The 17,161-nt window shown below is 45.1% G+C and overlaps 1 protein-coding gene across 2 annotated transcripts in view; it reads right to left on the bottom strand.

Moving 5' to 3' along the window:
- Positions 1-5,812: 5,812 nt before the first annotated feature.
- The window catches only part of KIF13B (kinesin family member 13B), a 145,210-nt gene continuing 133,861 nt past the window's right edge, over positions 5,813-17,161 (bottom strand). Inside the window, exons 38-41 of one of the 2 annotated variants that reach the window (XR_012715349.1) lie at positions 16,073-16,126; positions 10,517-11,504; positions 7,030-10,062; positions 5,813-6,954 (exon numbers count right to left, since the gene is read on the bottom strand). Coding sequence is in view for 1 of the 2 variants with exons in the window: in XM_075269304.1 (XP_075125405.1) it covers positions 9,779-10,062; positions 10,517-11,504; positions 16,073-16,126 (1,326 nt within the window). In the remaining variant the exon portion in view is untranslated. Of the gene's footprint in view, positions 10,063-10,516; positions 11,505-16,072; positions 16,127-17,161 lie in introns of both variants that reach the window. The other variant, XM_075269304.1, reaches the window with a different exon arrangement.

The raw sequence follows: 17,161 nt of genomic DNA, 5'->3' as shown, positions 1-17,161 counted from the left end.
TCTGCGCATGCGCGGTGAAGCAAAATGTACTGAGCTCAACTTCACTGCTCACAAGGCGCATGTGCTGGTGTCTTTCAGCAGACAGCAAGGTTTGTCACCTTTTGATGACTAAGGATACCGGTGATGAGGATAGGGTACAGAGGTTTGGGACCCGAAAACCTAGCAGCGCACTCACGATTTAACAGTTGAACAATCTGAAATGTCCAATGACAAGAACCTGCTGAAAGATTTCACTGCATGCGTATTACACAGTGGAACCAGTCAGCACAGCTTACTTCATTGTTCGTGTGACCACAGCGCAGCGCATGCGCAATGAAGAGATGTGTGTGACATGTCCATCTTCACTACGCATGTGGCCTGCTGCGGCCATTTTTCCAGCCCACCGGCAGGGGTGCACTGTCGCCTGGATCGCTTACTAACGGGGAATCCAGTACTGAGGAACATAATTCAGTGGGGAGGTGTACTGTGGAGCAGATAATACTGTGTGTGCAGGGGTGTACTGTGGAGCAGATAATACTGTGTGCGTGCGGGGGGGGTACTGAAGAACATAATTCAGTGTGGGGGGTGTGTACTGTGGAGCAGATAATACTGTGTGTGCAGGGGTGTACTGTGGAGCAGATAATACTGTGTGCGTGCGGGGGGGGTACTGAAGAACATAATTCAGTGTGGGGGGTGTGTACTGTGGAGCAGATAATACTGTGTGTGTGTGTGTGTGCGCGCGCACTGAGGAACATAATTCAGTGTGGGGGGGTGTACTGTGGAGCAGATAATACTGTGTGTGTGTGCACTGAGGAACATAATTCAGTGGGGGGGGTGTACTGTGGAGCAGATAATAGTGTGTGTGTGTGTGTGTGTGTGTGTGTGTGTGTGTGTGTGCACTGAGGAACATAATTCAGTTGGGGGGGGTGTACTGTGGAGCAGATAATACTGTGTTTGGGGGGTGTACTGAAGATCATAATTCAGTGGGGGGGGTGTACTGTGGAGCAGATAATACTGTGTGTGTGCACTGAGGAACATAATTCAGTGTGGGGGGGTGTACTGTGGAGCAGATAATACTGTGTGTGTGCGCACTGAGGAACATAATTCAGTGGGGGGGGTGTACTGTGGAGCAGATAATAGTGTGTGTGTGTGTGTGTGTGTGTGTGTGTACACTGAGGAACATAATTCAGTTGGGGGGGGTGTACTGTGGAGCAGATAATACTGTGTTTGGGGGGTGTACTGAAGATCATAATTCAGTGGGGGGGTGTACTGTGGAGCAGATAATACTGTGTGTGTGTGCACTGAGGAACATAATTCAGTGGGGGGCAGCTACTGCGGAGCAGATAATCTTAATTTATTTTTTTTTAACTATATTTCGCCCCTGGTCTGAGGGACAGCAAACTTGTTTAAAAAGTTTGAGGACCCCTGTGCTAGAGTCTCTCAGTGAACACCGAGGAACCTAGATTTCTAAGGATACCAGCAACAATTGGTGGTAAGATATGAATACTGGTGGGCTAGTGGTCCACATAGCTTGGCAGGTTCCCTTTAAAAGGTGCTGTCCACATTAGACAAACCCTTATCAAATACCTCTTATAGGGTTTGGTCGCACATTCAGGACCCTTATCACATCCACACATTACACAGACACCTCATACAGCCCAAAGGGAACAGTGTAAATACTTGCGTTCACCTGTGGAGGCACTGCAGGAAAATTAAACACTTACATTGAGGTTGTCTCACAGACAGAAGATCACCGGGGTCTCGCACACCTCCCCCACCAAAAAGAAAAATAAGGAGCAACGTTTCAAACTGTTACCCAAATCTATCCAAGGAGCTCCGCCAAAGCTTGATGGCCCTCCCTCAATATCGTGCCCTGCCTGACCCCTCCTAGATTTACTTCTGAGCTATATGGCAGCATTGTACCAAAATAAAACAGTAAACCTGGAGATCTCTAGTAAGTGTCAAGACGATTGTACGGTTGTTGAGTTTCTTGGCTCAGGATTATATAAAACATTAGGACACAGCCGCCGTCTACTAGAAACTGCACAAAACACATCTAAGGCCTGTGCTCAGAATTAAAGGGGTTTTCAATACTGCAGAATTTATGATATTAGTGACCCGGCCTCAAGATAGGACACCAGTAACAGATCAGTGGGAACCAAAGCCAAAATCCAGCAGTGACCAGAAGTTTCCAGCAGGCTCTGGAGTCTTCAGCGTATGGCTCAGGGAGAGAGCTGCAGTACCCCTGCATTGCCACTAGGATGTAACTCAGGATCAGTAATGTAATGTATGTACACAGTGACTGTACCAGCAGAATAGTGAGTGCAGCTCTGGAGTATAATACAGGATAAGTAATGTAATGTATGTACACAGTGACTGTACCAGCAGAATAGTGAGCACAGCTCTGGAGTATAATACAGGATAAGTAATGTAATGTATGTACACAGTGACTGTACCAGCAGAATAGTGAGTGCAGCTCTGGAGTATAATACAGGATAAGTAATGTAATGTATGTACACAGTGACTGCACCAGCAGAATAGTGAGCGCAGCTCTGGGGTATAATACAGGATAAGTAATGTAATGTATGTACACAGTGACTGCACCAGCAGAATAGTGAGCGCAGCTCTGGGGTATAATACAGGATGTAACTCAGGATCAGTACAGGATACGTAATGTAATGTATGTACACAGTGACTGTACCACCAGAATAGTGAGCGCAGCTCTGGAGTATAATACAGGATAAGTAATGTAATGTATGTACACAGTGACTGTACCAGCAGAATAGTGAGTGCAGCTCTGGAGTATAATACAGGATAAGTAATGTAATGTATGTACACAGTGACTGCACCAGCAGAATAGTGAGCGCAGCTCTGGGGTATAATACAGGATAAGTAATGTAATGTATGTACACAGTGACTGCACCAGCAGAATAGTGAGCGCAGCTCTGGAGTATAATACAGGATAAGTAATGTAATGTATGTACACAGTGACTGCACCAGCAGAATAGTGAGCACAGCTCTGGAGTATAATACAGGATAAGTAATGTAATGTATGTACACAGTGCCTGCACCAGCAGAATAGTGAGCGCAGCTCTGGAGTATAATACAGGATGTAACTCAGGATCAGTACAGGATAAGTAATGCAATGTATGTACACAGTGACTGTACCAGCAGAATAGTGAGTGCAGCTCTGGAGTATAATACAGGATAAGTAATGCAATGTATGTACACAGTGACTGTACCAGTAGAATAGTGAGCGCAGCTCTGGAGTATAATACAGGATAAGTAATGTATTGTATGTACACAGTGACTGTACCAGTAGAATAGTGAGCGCAGCTCTGGAGTATAATACAGGATAAGTAATGTAATGTATGTACACAGTGACTGTACCAGCAGAATAGTGAGCGCAGCTCTGGAGTATAATACAGGATGTAACTCAGGATCAGTACAGGATAAGTAATGCAATGTATGTACACAGTGACTGTACCAGTAGAATAGTGAGCGCAGCTCTGGAGTATAATACAGGATAAGTAATGTATTGTATGTACACAGTGACTGTACCAGTAGAATAGTGAGCGCAGCTCTGGAGTATAATACAGGATAAGTAATGTAATGTACACTCACCGGCCACTTTATTAGGTACACCATGCTAGTAACGGGTTGGACCCCCTTTTGCCTTCAGAACTGCCTCAATTCTTCGTGGCATAGATACAACAAGGTGCTGGAAGCATTCCTCAGAGATTTTGGTCCATATTGACATGATGGCATCACACAGTTGCCGCAGATTTGTCGGCTGCACATCCATGATGCGAATCTCCCGTTCCACCACATCCCAAAGATGCTCCTCTATTGGATTGAGATCTGGTGACTGTGGAGGCCATTGGAGTACAGTGAACTCATTGTCATGTTCAAGAAACCAGTCTGAGATGATTCCAGCTTTATGACATGGCATTGCATTATCCTGCTGAAAGTAGCCATCAGATGTTGGGGACATTGTGGTCATAAAGGGATGGACATGGTCAGCAACAATACTCAGGTAGGCTTTGGCGTTGCAACGATGCTCAATTGGTACCAAGGGGCCCAAAGAGTGCCAAGAAAATATTCCCCACACCATGACACCACCACCACCAGCCTGAACCGTTACCGATACAAGGCAGGATGGATCCATGCTTTCATGTTGTTGACGCCAAATTCTGACCCTACCATCTGAATGTCGCAGCAGAAATCGAGACTCATCAGACCAGGCAACGTTTTTCCAATCTTCAATTGTCCAATTTCGATGAGCTTGTGCAAATTGTAGCCTCAGTTTCCTGTTCTTAGCTGAAAGGAGTGGCACCCGGTGTGGTCTTCTGCTGCTGTAGCCCATCTGTAGCCTCAAAGTTGGACGTACTGTGCGTTCAGAGATGCTCTTCTGGCTACCTTGGTTGTAACGGGTGGCTATTTGAGTCACTGTTGCCTTTCTATCAGCTCGAACCAGTCTGGCCATTCTCCTCTGACCTCTGGCATCAACAACGCATTTCCGCCCACAGAACTGCCGCTCACTGGATGTTTTTTCTTTTTCGGACCATTCTCTGTAAACCCTGGAGATGGTTGTGCGTGAAAATCCCAGTAGATCAGCAGTTTCTGAAATACTCAGACCAGCCCTTCTGGCACCAACAACCATGCCACGTTCAAAGGCACTCAAATCAGCTTTCTTCCCCATACTGATGCTCGGTTTGAACTGCAGGAGATTGTCTTGACCATGTCTACATGCCTAAATGCACTGAGTTGCCGCCATGTGATTGGCTGATTAGAAATTAAGTGTTAACGAGCAGTTGGACAGGTGTACCTAATAAAGTGGCCGGGGAGTGTATGTACACAATGATTGTACCAGCAGAATAGTGAGTGCAGCTCTGGAGTATAATACAGGATAAGTAATGTAATGTATGTACACAGTGACTGCACCAGCAGAATAGTGAGCGCAGCTCTGGAGTATAATACAGGATGTAACTCAGGATCAGTACAGGATAAGTAATGTAATGTATGTATACAGTGACTGTACCAGCAGAATAGTGAGCGCAGCTCTGGAGTATAATAATACATGTACATATAGATTAAATGTATAAAATATGTAAAAATAAAAATAAGCAATCAGGTTTATAAAAGTTTATTCATTAGACATGGTTCGGTTCCTCATACAGCAGTTTAATACAATAAAATCATTTTAAAAAAAAAAAATCTCCAATTTACTTGATGTCTCTTTGGAATTCAGCTCTTATTTTTTAAAAAATACCTATAATCCATTGTCCGAAAATACTTGAGAATATGAGGGACGTTTCCAACCCCGACAAATCATGTGAACATTTCAGCGAGTGGTTAGATCCTAGGACACTACACAGGCCGTAGAGGAGATGAGCTGGGCCGTCCCCGATCAGCCCGGACACTGCAGATAAAATGTTCCATCACGGCTCGGGGTCCACAAGGAACTCGTCTCAGTCTACAGCCACATAATACATAAAAACATCTGAAGACGGAATCTGATCACGTAACTACTACACAGCGGCACAACATTTATGGCTGAGCAAATAAGGGACGCGGGACTCGGCATCTTGAGGCAAAAAATTTTTTTTTCTTTTTTTTAATACAACAACAGTTTCCATTAAGCCGGGAAAGCGACGATTCCAGGCGCCATTAATATAACATTACATTTATGTGCCAGCTGTTTTATTCGCAAAATTTACCAATTTAATCAAATCCCAGTAAAAATATCAGCGATTTCATTTCTGCTATAAAGAGCGAACTCCTCCATCCCCCCTCCTCCCCCTCCCAAAAACAAAAAACAAACCCCAAAAAAGACAAAGAGCCCCAGCGTGGACATAGAAAAGGATTCAATATGGCGTCTTATTTACCAAACTGCCAGTACAAAAGGGTTAATGGTCTAAAAATATCTAGGAAAAAATAAGGCACGTTGTAATTATTACTGCCATGGAAGCGGACGTGTCCATGAAGGCCGCCGTGGGCGAGGGCTACCATGAAAAGCAAGACCAGGTTGGAGTTTTTGCAATGTAGAAAGAAGGCAGCCAAGTGGGAAGACTGAGAAATCTGTCAATTCCTTGGGGTCCGGTAGCTGAACGGGCCCAAAAAGGTCCACATTGCCCATCGGGGCCAGTAGTGTAGCTCAGCGGACTAGTGTCTCCTCCACAGTAAGCTTTAGATGTTCAACTAGTTGAAGTGAAATTAAGCATGGGTGGAGCTTTGTAATTTGTCTCCGCCCCCGCTCAACCCCCTGGCAAACAAAAATGTAACTTTTTTTTCTAAGATCTGTTATAATTTACGTGTAAATCGTCTTCCTCGGACTCTGCACCCATACGCGGAGCTCCTGATATGTGGCAGTGGGCTGCAAAGCTCCAGCTTTCACTGGATGATAAAAATCTATATTTATATATGTACATAATCTCTAAAACCGCAGCAGCAGTGCAAGCAAGAAAAAAAATTCCACAAGTGTTTTTGATATGATGAGATGTTTTTGTTGTTTCTTTTTTTTTTTTTGCTTGATTTTTAACCGCATGTGGCCGATTAAGGTCAAGTAAAGTGCGTTAAAATATGTACAAAGGGATTTAAAAGCTTCCTCCGCCACATAGGGTACAGAGCGCTTTTAACTTTTTGCCTCCCCTCGAGGGGACCATCAACATAGGGAATTTACTATAGCTCGAGCTTTGAGTAAACCCCATAAAATTACAGTGGTCTCGAATAAGGTTGCCCGGTGACTACAGTCCTGAAATAGGCAACTTCGAAGAGTTTAGATGCCGGCCGACATTGGGTAACGAACCTTGGAGAACATCGGTTTGGCCAACGGCCCCCTGATATAAGTGGTACAAGGGTTCTTCCTCACCCCTTGCATGGGTAAGAGTAGTCAAGGGTAATCCAAGGTTGTTCTCCTGTTATAGGCTTCTTCCCCAAGGTCTATGGCAAGCCAACTGGACCAACATGGTTCTTCTACGTTAGGAAAACGAGGTTGGCTTCTTCCCCAAGGTCTATGGCAAGCCAACTGGACCAACATGGTTCTTCTACATTAGGAAAACGAGGTTCGGTAAACAAAAACTTGTGCTATTGGCCGAAAGAACCTTAAGAGAAATGAAGACCCGACACTCCCATAGTGTCTCGACAAGAAGGCAAGAGTGGTAAGATGATGCTTGGCAGAGACATGATATAGAACATATTATACCATTATACTAAAAAAAAAAAAAAAAAGAACTACGCAAAAAATTTCGAATTTCATTTAGGGAAGGGTAAACTCTACAAAGGAAAGTCATCACGTGAGGCTAGATAGGTCAATGAGTTAGAAAGCAACCTCACAAGCTAGAAGAAGGTCGTAGACGACCAACAAAAGTTCTACAGAAAGACGTCTCGGGATCTAACTTGACCGTTACAGTCCATAGAAAAAATTTATAGTTAAGACGCTAACCAAAACCAGAAAACATGGGCAGCTTATCAGACCTTCGACAAGTAGACCTCCATCTGTAGTAGAAGACCAGATAAAGTCAAGAGGACCAAGGGTCTACACGTCGGGAGACACAACTCTGGTCCGTTGACTGGAAAGTCTTGACTTGCACCCAATGGTCTCACTCTTAAGACAAGCATGACCAACGTGCCAGACATCTAAGCTTGGACAGACGCCATCTGTCTCTAATTTGTAATAGGTGCCCTTCTCCATGGTTGCCTCTTGTACCGTCAGAAGTAGATTAAAGGGTTAAGGCACGTTGCAGAAAACATACAATGATAGACATATGGGTTTTTTTTTTGCTGCTATTTGCCCTTGGGATCAATCAGTTGCATATTTCAAGTTATTTCACACCTCCCCTCGCTCTTCCATTTGGTCCTGATTTTCTCTGCATGTTGTCTGTGCCTCGATCCATATGTATTAGTGCTCACACAAGAGACAGATATGCATATTAAATATACCAGGTCCCGCATTACACGGATACTCTGTGCCGGTGAAAGTGCTAGAATTTTGGGTGGCTATAACAGTGCAAGCTGAGTGGTGTGTCGTATAGTGGATTAGTGATATAGCCTAAGAGACGTTGGTTGACCTCAATGGTCTCCAATATCTCCAGTGGGGTCATAACCATAGAATAAGAAGTGCACGGTCGTGGTTTCAATACAAGGTCAGTGACTATCAAAGGGGAAGGGTATCTAATGCTGAGACGTGAAGGGAATTGGGATTCCAATGTGGAGGTAGACAAGTATACGAAGCTCGGAGAGAAGGTCGAAATGCACAGAACTACTTTATCGTCAAATGGTTCCACCAATATTGGGACAGAGGGCTTTCTGAATGATCCCGTGGCCTAGATGTTCGGTATTACCCCACCCTTTCCTGGAGACACCAGATCTTCTAGAACGGCAAGCTAATGTCACATCAAAGTCTCATCTTGGTCTACCAACTGGATAGCTTCGGTCCGACACAGGCATCGGTCACGACGCACTGGCTTCAATCTCGAGCCGAGTGAGTGTTGTAGTGGTCATCAATAGACAACGGTTAGATTGTATATCGCACCCCCCCATCTTCATTCGTACAATTCTATTACCCATCACCACATCCCACCACCCATAAATAACATAAATATAAGACCCTCCACCATCAATGGAACATACTTGTGCTTTCATAGGTGTCACGTAAACAAGGTCCTCCACACCTATAGTGCCAAGAGGCAGCCGTAAAGCTATGCCTATGAGATAAGTGATTGTGTTGTATTAAAGAGGTCCTCCACCTACACATCTGGCTATCGAGGCAAAGAAAGTAAAAAGTAGCGCGCACCGTATCCTTCCAAGGCTCCTTGACCCTTCTTTGCTCTTATCACAAAGTGCACATTTGACCTTGAGCCAAAGACCTGGTTAATCGAAGACAGACTAAGATAGTTTACCGGACTTGAGACAAAGTAAATCCATCGCAACCAGTCTCTCTCTTTTTGGCCATCAAGCCATGGTACTCCAGCCTGCATTATTAATGTGAGGTTTATATAAAAAAAATCTATGTTTAGGTGGAAGCCATCTTAGAAAACAAGACAATGACGAGTGGTCTCATTCACATCGGTGGCAATAAAAAGAAAATCACAAAAACTCAACACAACACACGGATAACACGTGCACAAAAATAAGATCGTACGTATGTGTTCACGGGGAAGCCATATTGGTGATTTTTTTTTTTTTGTATATGACGTGACTACCTTTGTTTCTCATTGCACATTATACTCTCCAAAAATCCAGTCGTGTATGGATAGATAAAATCCGCTATATACACGTGCACAGACCGGACACGTACTGGTCCCAGTCTAAGTTTCCCTTTCATCAGACTTGTGCCCGATGGTGGTTGTGACAAAATGGCTACGAACAAGCCACAACGTTGGTCTGAGAGGTTGGGCAGGATCACGGAAGAGCACGATGCCTGCCTTAAGAACATAAAACGTACATATAGAACATATTTACACATACACATATATACATGTAGATACACATAGCTTAAGATAGTTGGAAGAGAAGGTGGAAGAAGGACGCGTGGTGTCAGGGTGGCTCTCCGCACCTCGTTGGCTTGGCCATGCCATCAGAAATGAAATCCGCATGGTTCCCAATTCTGCTTCATGAGACCCGTCACTGGATCAGAGCTAAGCCTTGGTCACCGGTGTGGAGGTATATACCGTACCGATCCTCCATTGTCTACTTTCTACGCAGCTGTACCTACAGGAACAGCATGGAATTAGTAGTGAAGAAGACTTCGTCATGACAGTCCTTGGACTCGATGACCATTCTGTAGTGTGTCTTAAGATTAATTTGCCCAGGACTTCCTGTTCTCTGCCTTTTTTCGGGCGTCTGCCTTTATGCTTGTGGCTCTATCCGGCTTGGCCAAGGCGGTCAATGCGGCAAGATTTCCTGCCGATCCGGACAAGCTCCCAGTTTTCCGATCTTCTGCCCCTCCCTGCAAACGCAAACCGGTGCTTCTTCTCCGAGCTGCTCCGGTGGCTTTCTTCACTCTGTTGGGTCTCACCAAGACACCGTAGCCTGGGTTGCATTTGAAGTACTGCTTACCACCGACGGAGCCGTCGTTTTTGCCTAAGTTTGTGGGAAAAAAAAGGAAAATAATGATTTAAAGATCGAACTCTTCTTCAAGAAGAACGCAAGAAAAACCAAAACATGTTATAACCGAGAGAAGCGGAACGGTAGGCTTATCGAATGAAGAGTCACCGGCTCAACGTCCGCAAGGAGGAATATGGAAGAAGCAAAAACCACTCCATTCAGATCCTCCTTACTGTCGTAGTGTTAGTGATCAGTGGAGGCAACCCTGTTGGATCAAACCAATATGTATCTAACCAGGGGGAGATGGTACCCATTGGACCCAAGGTGTTCAGAAACGTGCACCCACTCCCATTCACACCAAAGATTTCTATGACAGATATTGTTCAACCAACGCCAACATTTTTACAGCAATTCCCCACCAATCCACCGGCAATGGACATGGTGTTTCGAAAGTCCAAGGTCAACTTTAAAGAAGAAGAAAGTTTCTTACCGGCAGGCAAATCAAGCTCCACACCAACCCACATTCCTTCCTGAAAGTCTGCAGGTCCAACGTATCTTACGATACCATTCTTATTGGTCCCAACAGTCACATATTCTCCCTCTTTCAACCATTCAGGAACCTCCTGAGGCTCCTCCGAGTCAGATGTTGCTTCTGATGGGTCTTCACTGCTTCCTACTTCGTCGATTAACTTTTCCTGACTTCCCTTTAGCGTAGATCCTGTTGCCGCCACCTTTCCCAAGCTTGTTGGTTCTCCTAGATCATCTCCGAGCATCCGTGTGAAGGACTTCAGCTCTGAGGTTTTCACCTTCTGTATTTTGAAAGGTGACGCTGCCACTTTACTTTGGAGTAGGTGGTCAGTGGTTAGAGGATTAGGTCCTGGTGGAGAAGAGTTCTTGGGGTCTCCTTGGTTTTCAGAAGACGTCAAGCTTGCTGGGAGGTTTTCTTGTGGAGAAGCATCTTTTGAGAGGTCTACAGTTGGAGGTTCTCCAGCATTTATTGGAACATGAATGACATCTACAGCTGATGTATTTGGATGTGGCTTGTTATTAGAACGTATTTCGTGATATTCCTTATGATTTGAGTCTTCGGCCAGAACCAGTTTCTCCAGGTCCTTTCCATGCTCAGGTTTCTTTGAGGATTGATCAGACACTGGTTCCAGCTTGCCTATATGGTCTTGGGAGGTAGCTGCTGAGGCCAAGCTAACATCGGTAGCCACTGGACTTGGGGTTTGTCCTGTAGGCACTTCACTACCTGCACTTAAAGCCTCCGATAGTGTGGCTGTGGAGACACTATGGGAGAAGTATCCACTAGAAGCTTCACTGAGTGGGCTCGGAGGTCCATCCTGGGTCTCCTGTCCTGGAGAGTCGGAAACTTTTGGTTGGGAAGGCACTGCCGGTGACTTGTCACTTTTCTTGTCTTGCACTGGGGACCGTGTGATCACTGGTTGTCGCGCTCCAGGCCATTCCTCATGGTTAACCTGTTAGATATCAGAATAATATGGTCAAAAGGTCTACACGGCAAACAGTAAAATTATCATCTGGCATCAACAGACCTGAGATCAAATCACACCCAAAATTATGGGCCGGTCTGACACTAATGGATGACGGATCTCCTACATTCTGATCAGGATTTATTATCTTTACAGACTCTTTAGCTTCCTATACACATAATGCCAAGTGAATGGCAACACACTGATCCTTGTTTCACCTGACATTTTCCATGTTATGAACCCATCTTGGGTCCCACTCTGTCAGTCCTCTGCCTCCGATCCCTCCTCTGGCCACACCTCCTGCCAGTGGGATTGGATTGCTATGGATCCCAACACTGAGTGATGAGATCCCGGACAGAGCATTCAAGTAGGACGTCTAGTTAGAATCCCCTATATAACAATCTATTAGATATCAATCTATGGGCCCCGACCTTCTATCCTGTTTCATCTGTCCCCCCCTCCCCATCTCTCTCTTCATTCTCGTTCTCCCCCCCTATAATCATGACTCATCCCCCTCCCCTCTCCATCATCACTCATCCCTCTTCTCTCTCCATCATCACCCATCCCCTTTCCCTCTCCATCATCACTCATTCCCCCTCTTCTCCTCGCCACCATTATTGATCCCTCTCTCCTCTCCATCATCACTCATCCCTCTTCTCTCTCCATCATCACCCATCCCCTTTCCCTCTCCATCATCACTCATTCCTCTTTCTTTTCTATGATCACTCATCCTTCTCCATCATCACTCATCGCGCTCTCCTCTCTATCATTACTGATCCCTCTCCATCATCACTCATTCCCCCTCTTCTCCTCGCCACCATTATTGATCCCTCTCTCCTCTCCATCATCGCTCATCCCCTTCCCCTCTCCATCATCACTCATCCCTCTCCTCTCCATCATCACTCATCCCTCTCCTCTCCATCATCACTCATCCCTCTCCTCTCCATCATCACTCATCCCTCTCCTCTCCATCATCACTCATCCCTCTCCTCTCCATCATCACTCATCCCTCTCCTCTCCATCATCACTCATCCCCTTCCCCTCTCCATCATCACTCATCCCCTTCCCCTCTCCATCATCACTCATCCCCTTCCCCTCTCCATCATCACTAATCCCTATCCATCACTCATTCCCCCTCTTCTCCTCGCCACCATTATTGATCCCTCTCTCCTCTCCATCATCTCTCATCCCCTTCCCCTCTCCATCATCACTCATCCCTCTCCTCTCCATCATCACTCATCCCCTTCCCCTCTCCATCATCACTAATCCCTATCCATCACTCATTCCCCCTCTTCTCCTCGCCACCATTATTGATCCCTCTCTCCTCTCCATCATCACTCATCCCCTTCCCCTTTCCATCATCACTCATCCCTCTCTCCTTTCCATCATCACTCATCCCCTTCCCCTCTCCATCATCACTCATCCCTCTCCCCTCTCCATCATCCTCCCCTTTCCATCATCACTCATCCCTCTCCATCACTCATCCCTCTCTCCTCTCCATCATCACTCATCCCTCTCTCCTCTCTATCATTACTGATCCCTCTCCATCATCACTCATTCCCCCTCTTCTCCTCGCCATCATTATTGATCCCTCTCCATCATCACTCATCCCTCTCTCCTCTCCATCATCCTCCCCTTTCCATCATCACTCATCCCTTTCCATCACTCATTCCTCTCTCCTCTCCATCATCACTCATCTCTCTCTCCTCTCTATCATTACTGATCCCTCTCCATCATCACTCATCCCTCTCCATCAGCACTCATCCCTCTCTCCTCTCCATCATCACTGATCCCTCTCCATCACTCATTCCCCCTCTTCTCCTCGCCATCATTAGTGATCCCTCTCTCCTCTCCATCATCATCCTCCCCTTTCCATCATCACTCATCCCTCTCCATAATGACTCATGCCTCTCCCTTCACCCCTCTCCATCATCACTCATCTTTTCTCTCCATCAGTCTACTGTACCTAATCTCTCACCTAACATCCATCAATAATTGTCCACTATCTATTTATCAATCTCATATCTAATATCTATCTTTCCCATCTGTCCGTCTCTCTCACCTACCAGGCTCTACAGTCTCCATCTCTCTATCACATTTATCCATCTAATATTGATCCTTCTAATCACAACAGAATGAGACTAATAATATTAACCCTTTCTACCCCGGTCACTACAGATACAGATTTTCGGAGCGACGGCTCCATCCGGGAGGGTTTGGCGTCCTTGGTCTCCTGTCTATGAGCCGCACCTAACATGTTCCAGGTTGTGAAGCGTTAATCGGGCGCAGCAGAGGACACATGCCGATCACCTCTTGCAAAAGGACAAACTCTGCACAAGGAATATTTTTCTGCTCCTAATATTTACTTGAGAGTTGATTTATGGGACAGGCCTGGTCCTCTCGCTGCTCAGACGGCACGATTTATGGGTGCTGGAGGGCTGCAGTGATCTATATGTCTCTAGCAGTTCTTTGGCTGCACTTAAGGCCGGGATAAATCATGAATTTTCAACTGGCTGCCAAAGATTTATTTTTTCGCTTCCAAATTTTCTTCCCCACCGCCTTCCATTTTCCTGGGGCCTGTCAATTTACAGGTGAAGAATTTAGAGGCAGCTTCTGAGATTAAACAGACCATTTCTCAGATCTATTTCCCAGAGGCAACATGTACTAAACTTGGGTAATCAATAGTGTCTGTCAGAGCGCAGAGTTATGGGGGACGCTCCGGAGAGGGGGGCCTGACACCACCTGCAAATTCAATTGTTAGTACAGCTAAAACTTCATCAAAGAGCAGGGGCGCCCTGATGTCAGCGCACAAGTACTATCATAGTGATGGGCAGGGGGCATGCGGGGGTACTACACCGCCCAGCAGTCCTATAATACCATAGAATTGCACTCTGCTATACAGTAAGCCCTGGACAGGCACAGGTTGGGCCTCCTCTATGAGTTGAGCTAATATACAGTAGTCGGTTTACCTGCAGTCCTATGGAAAACTATCAATGACAAACCCAGCCCTGCCCCGACTGCTAAACGTCTAACCTTTACTCTGCTCCTTTTGCTTTGATTCCTGCTTTGCATTCTCTTGATGAGCTCCATGAGGTAGTCACCAGGAATGGTTTTCACTTCCCAGGTGTGCCCTCTCAGGACTAATAAGTGGGATTTCTTGCCTTATAAATGGGGTTGGGAGCATCAGTTGTGTTGTGCAGAAGTCAGGTGGATACACAGCGGATAGTCCTACTGAATAGACTGTTAGAATTTGTATTATGGCAAGAAAAAAGCAGCTAAGTAAAGAAAATCGAGTGGCCATCATTACATTAAGAAATGAAGGTCAGTCAGTCCGAAAAATTGGGAAAACTTTGACAGGGTCCCCAAGTGCAGTTGCCAAAACCATCGAGCGCTACAAGGAAACTGGCTGACATGAGGACCGCCCCAGAAAAGGAAGACCAAGAGTCACCTCTGCTGTGGAGGATAAGGACCGCCCCAGGAAAGGAAGACCAAGAGTCACCTCTGCTGCGGGGGTAAGTCCATCCGAGTCACCAGCCTCAGAAATCGCAGGTTAACAGCAGCTCAAATTAGAGAGCAGGTCAATGCCACACAGAGTTCTAGCAGCAGACACATCTCTACAACAACTGGCAAGAGGAGACTTTGTGCAGCATCAGGCCTTCATGGTAAAATAGCTGCTAGAAAACCACTGCTAAGGACAGGCAACAAGCAGAAGAGAACACAAGGAATGGACATTAGACCAGTGAAATCTGTGCTTTGGTCTGATGAGTCCAAATTTGAGATCTTTAGTTCCAACCACTGTGTCTTTGTGCGACGCAGAAAAGGTGATCGGATGGACTCTACATGCCTGGTTCCCACTGTGAAGCATGGAGGAGGAGGTGTGATGGTGTGGGGGTGCCAAGCTGGGGACACTGTTGGGGATTTATACTGAACCAGCATGGCTACCACAGCATCTTGCAGCGGCATGCTATTGCATCCGGTTTGTGTTTAGTTAGACCATCATTTATTTTTCAACAGGACAAGACAATGACCCCAAACACCTCAAGGCTGTGTAAGGGCTATTTGACCAAGAAGGAGAGTGATGAGGTGCCACACCAGTTGACCTGGTCTCCACAATCACCAGACCTGAACCCAATCGAGATGTTTTTGGGGTGAGTTGGACCGCAGAGTGAAGGCAAAAGGGCCAACAAGTGCCAAGCATCTCTGGGAACTCCTTCAAGACTGTTGGAAGACCATTTCAGGTGACTACCTGACGAAGCTCATCAAGAGAATACCAAGAGTGTGCAAAGCAGGAATCAAAGCAAAACGTGGCTACTGCAAAGAACCGAGATTATAAGACAGATTCTCAGTTGTGTCACTCTTTTTTGTTACGTATATAATTCCACATGTGTTACTTCTGAGTTTTGATGCCTTCAGTGTGAATCTACAATTGTCATAGTTCCGAAAATACAGAAAACTCTTTGAATGAGAAAGTGTGTCCAAACTTTTGGTCTGTTCTCTCTCTCTCTCTATTTTGTATATAAAAATGTATCGGACCGCGTTCTTCATCAGTCACTTACCACTTTAGGTTTGTCATCAACACTTGCGGACTGGACTATAATCCGAGGGACAGCCTGCAAGAGATTAAAAAAACCCAAACAATATATTATATATGAAAGACACCGCTATATCTTTAGCACTAAACTAACCTGGAACATTGAACTGTGGATAGAAAAACTACAACTCCCAGCATGCTCCATAAAGTGTAAGGATTTAGGTTCAGCATGGTCACCCCTTAGTAAATACTTGTACGTAGGTTCCCCATTGTCCAACCACTCCGGAGCTGCTGTTATTAGAATTCTGTATTATCCCGTTCCTCTGTTATTCCTCCTGGAAACTGATGACTAACGTGACTACTAGAGGTGATCAGTGGGGGCGTGTCTTTACACTGTATCCATTCACTGTTGACACACCTTTTTGACAAGTGGAATGGTCACACCCAGTTGTCAATTTTTGAATACATTTTGTAGGAGGAATAACACAGGACTTGAAATAATAAAATACAAAATAATAAATTAAAATAATAATAATAATAATAATAATAATAATAATAATAATAATAATAATAATAATAAAATAAAATAATAAAAATAATAAAATAAAATAATAAAATAATAATAATAATAATAATAATAATAATAGAAAAATAAGAAAAAATATTACATTAATAATTATTTTATTTCTGTATATCATAGAGTAACTTTATTTTTTTATACCCATCTCTATAAGCCCCCCCCCAGCGTTGGTTCCACCATCATCATTTCGGCCGAATCTCTCCCCTGGACGCAATCACAACACACTCACAAATAGAAATGTAATAGGGACAATGCCTTCAGAGACGCGGGGCTCTTTATCAGTTGCGAGCATCTGCCCATATATTACATAAGTCCTGATGGCTACAGTGTAGCGGAACAGGACATCAGCGCTAGCTCAGCCCGAATGGCCATATATCTCATGCCTGTAGACATAATGCTCTGACAAGCGGCTCTTTACGGGTCCCTCCTGGATTGAAGCCATCAGAAAGCTGAGAAGAGCAAGGTCTATTTCCACCTGATCGCTCTATAAATAAGGTTAAGGACGTCTATTATAGGGGCTGTCATAGGTAATGG

This window comes from Leptodactylus fuscus, chromosome 3 (assembly GCF_031893055.1).
Source record: "Leptodactylus fuscus isolate aLepFus1 chromosome 3, aLepFus1.hap2, whole genome shotgun sequence".
Taxonomy (NCBI): Eukaryota; Metazoa; Chordata; class Amphibia; order Anura; family Leptodactylidae; genus Leptodactylus; species Leptodactylus fuscus.
Note: the sequence above shows the minus strand (reverse complement) of the source record. Positions and strands in the feature narration are given on the sequence as shown.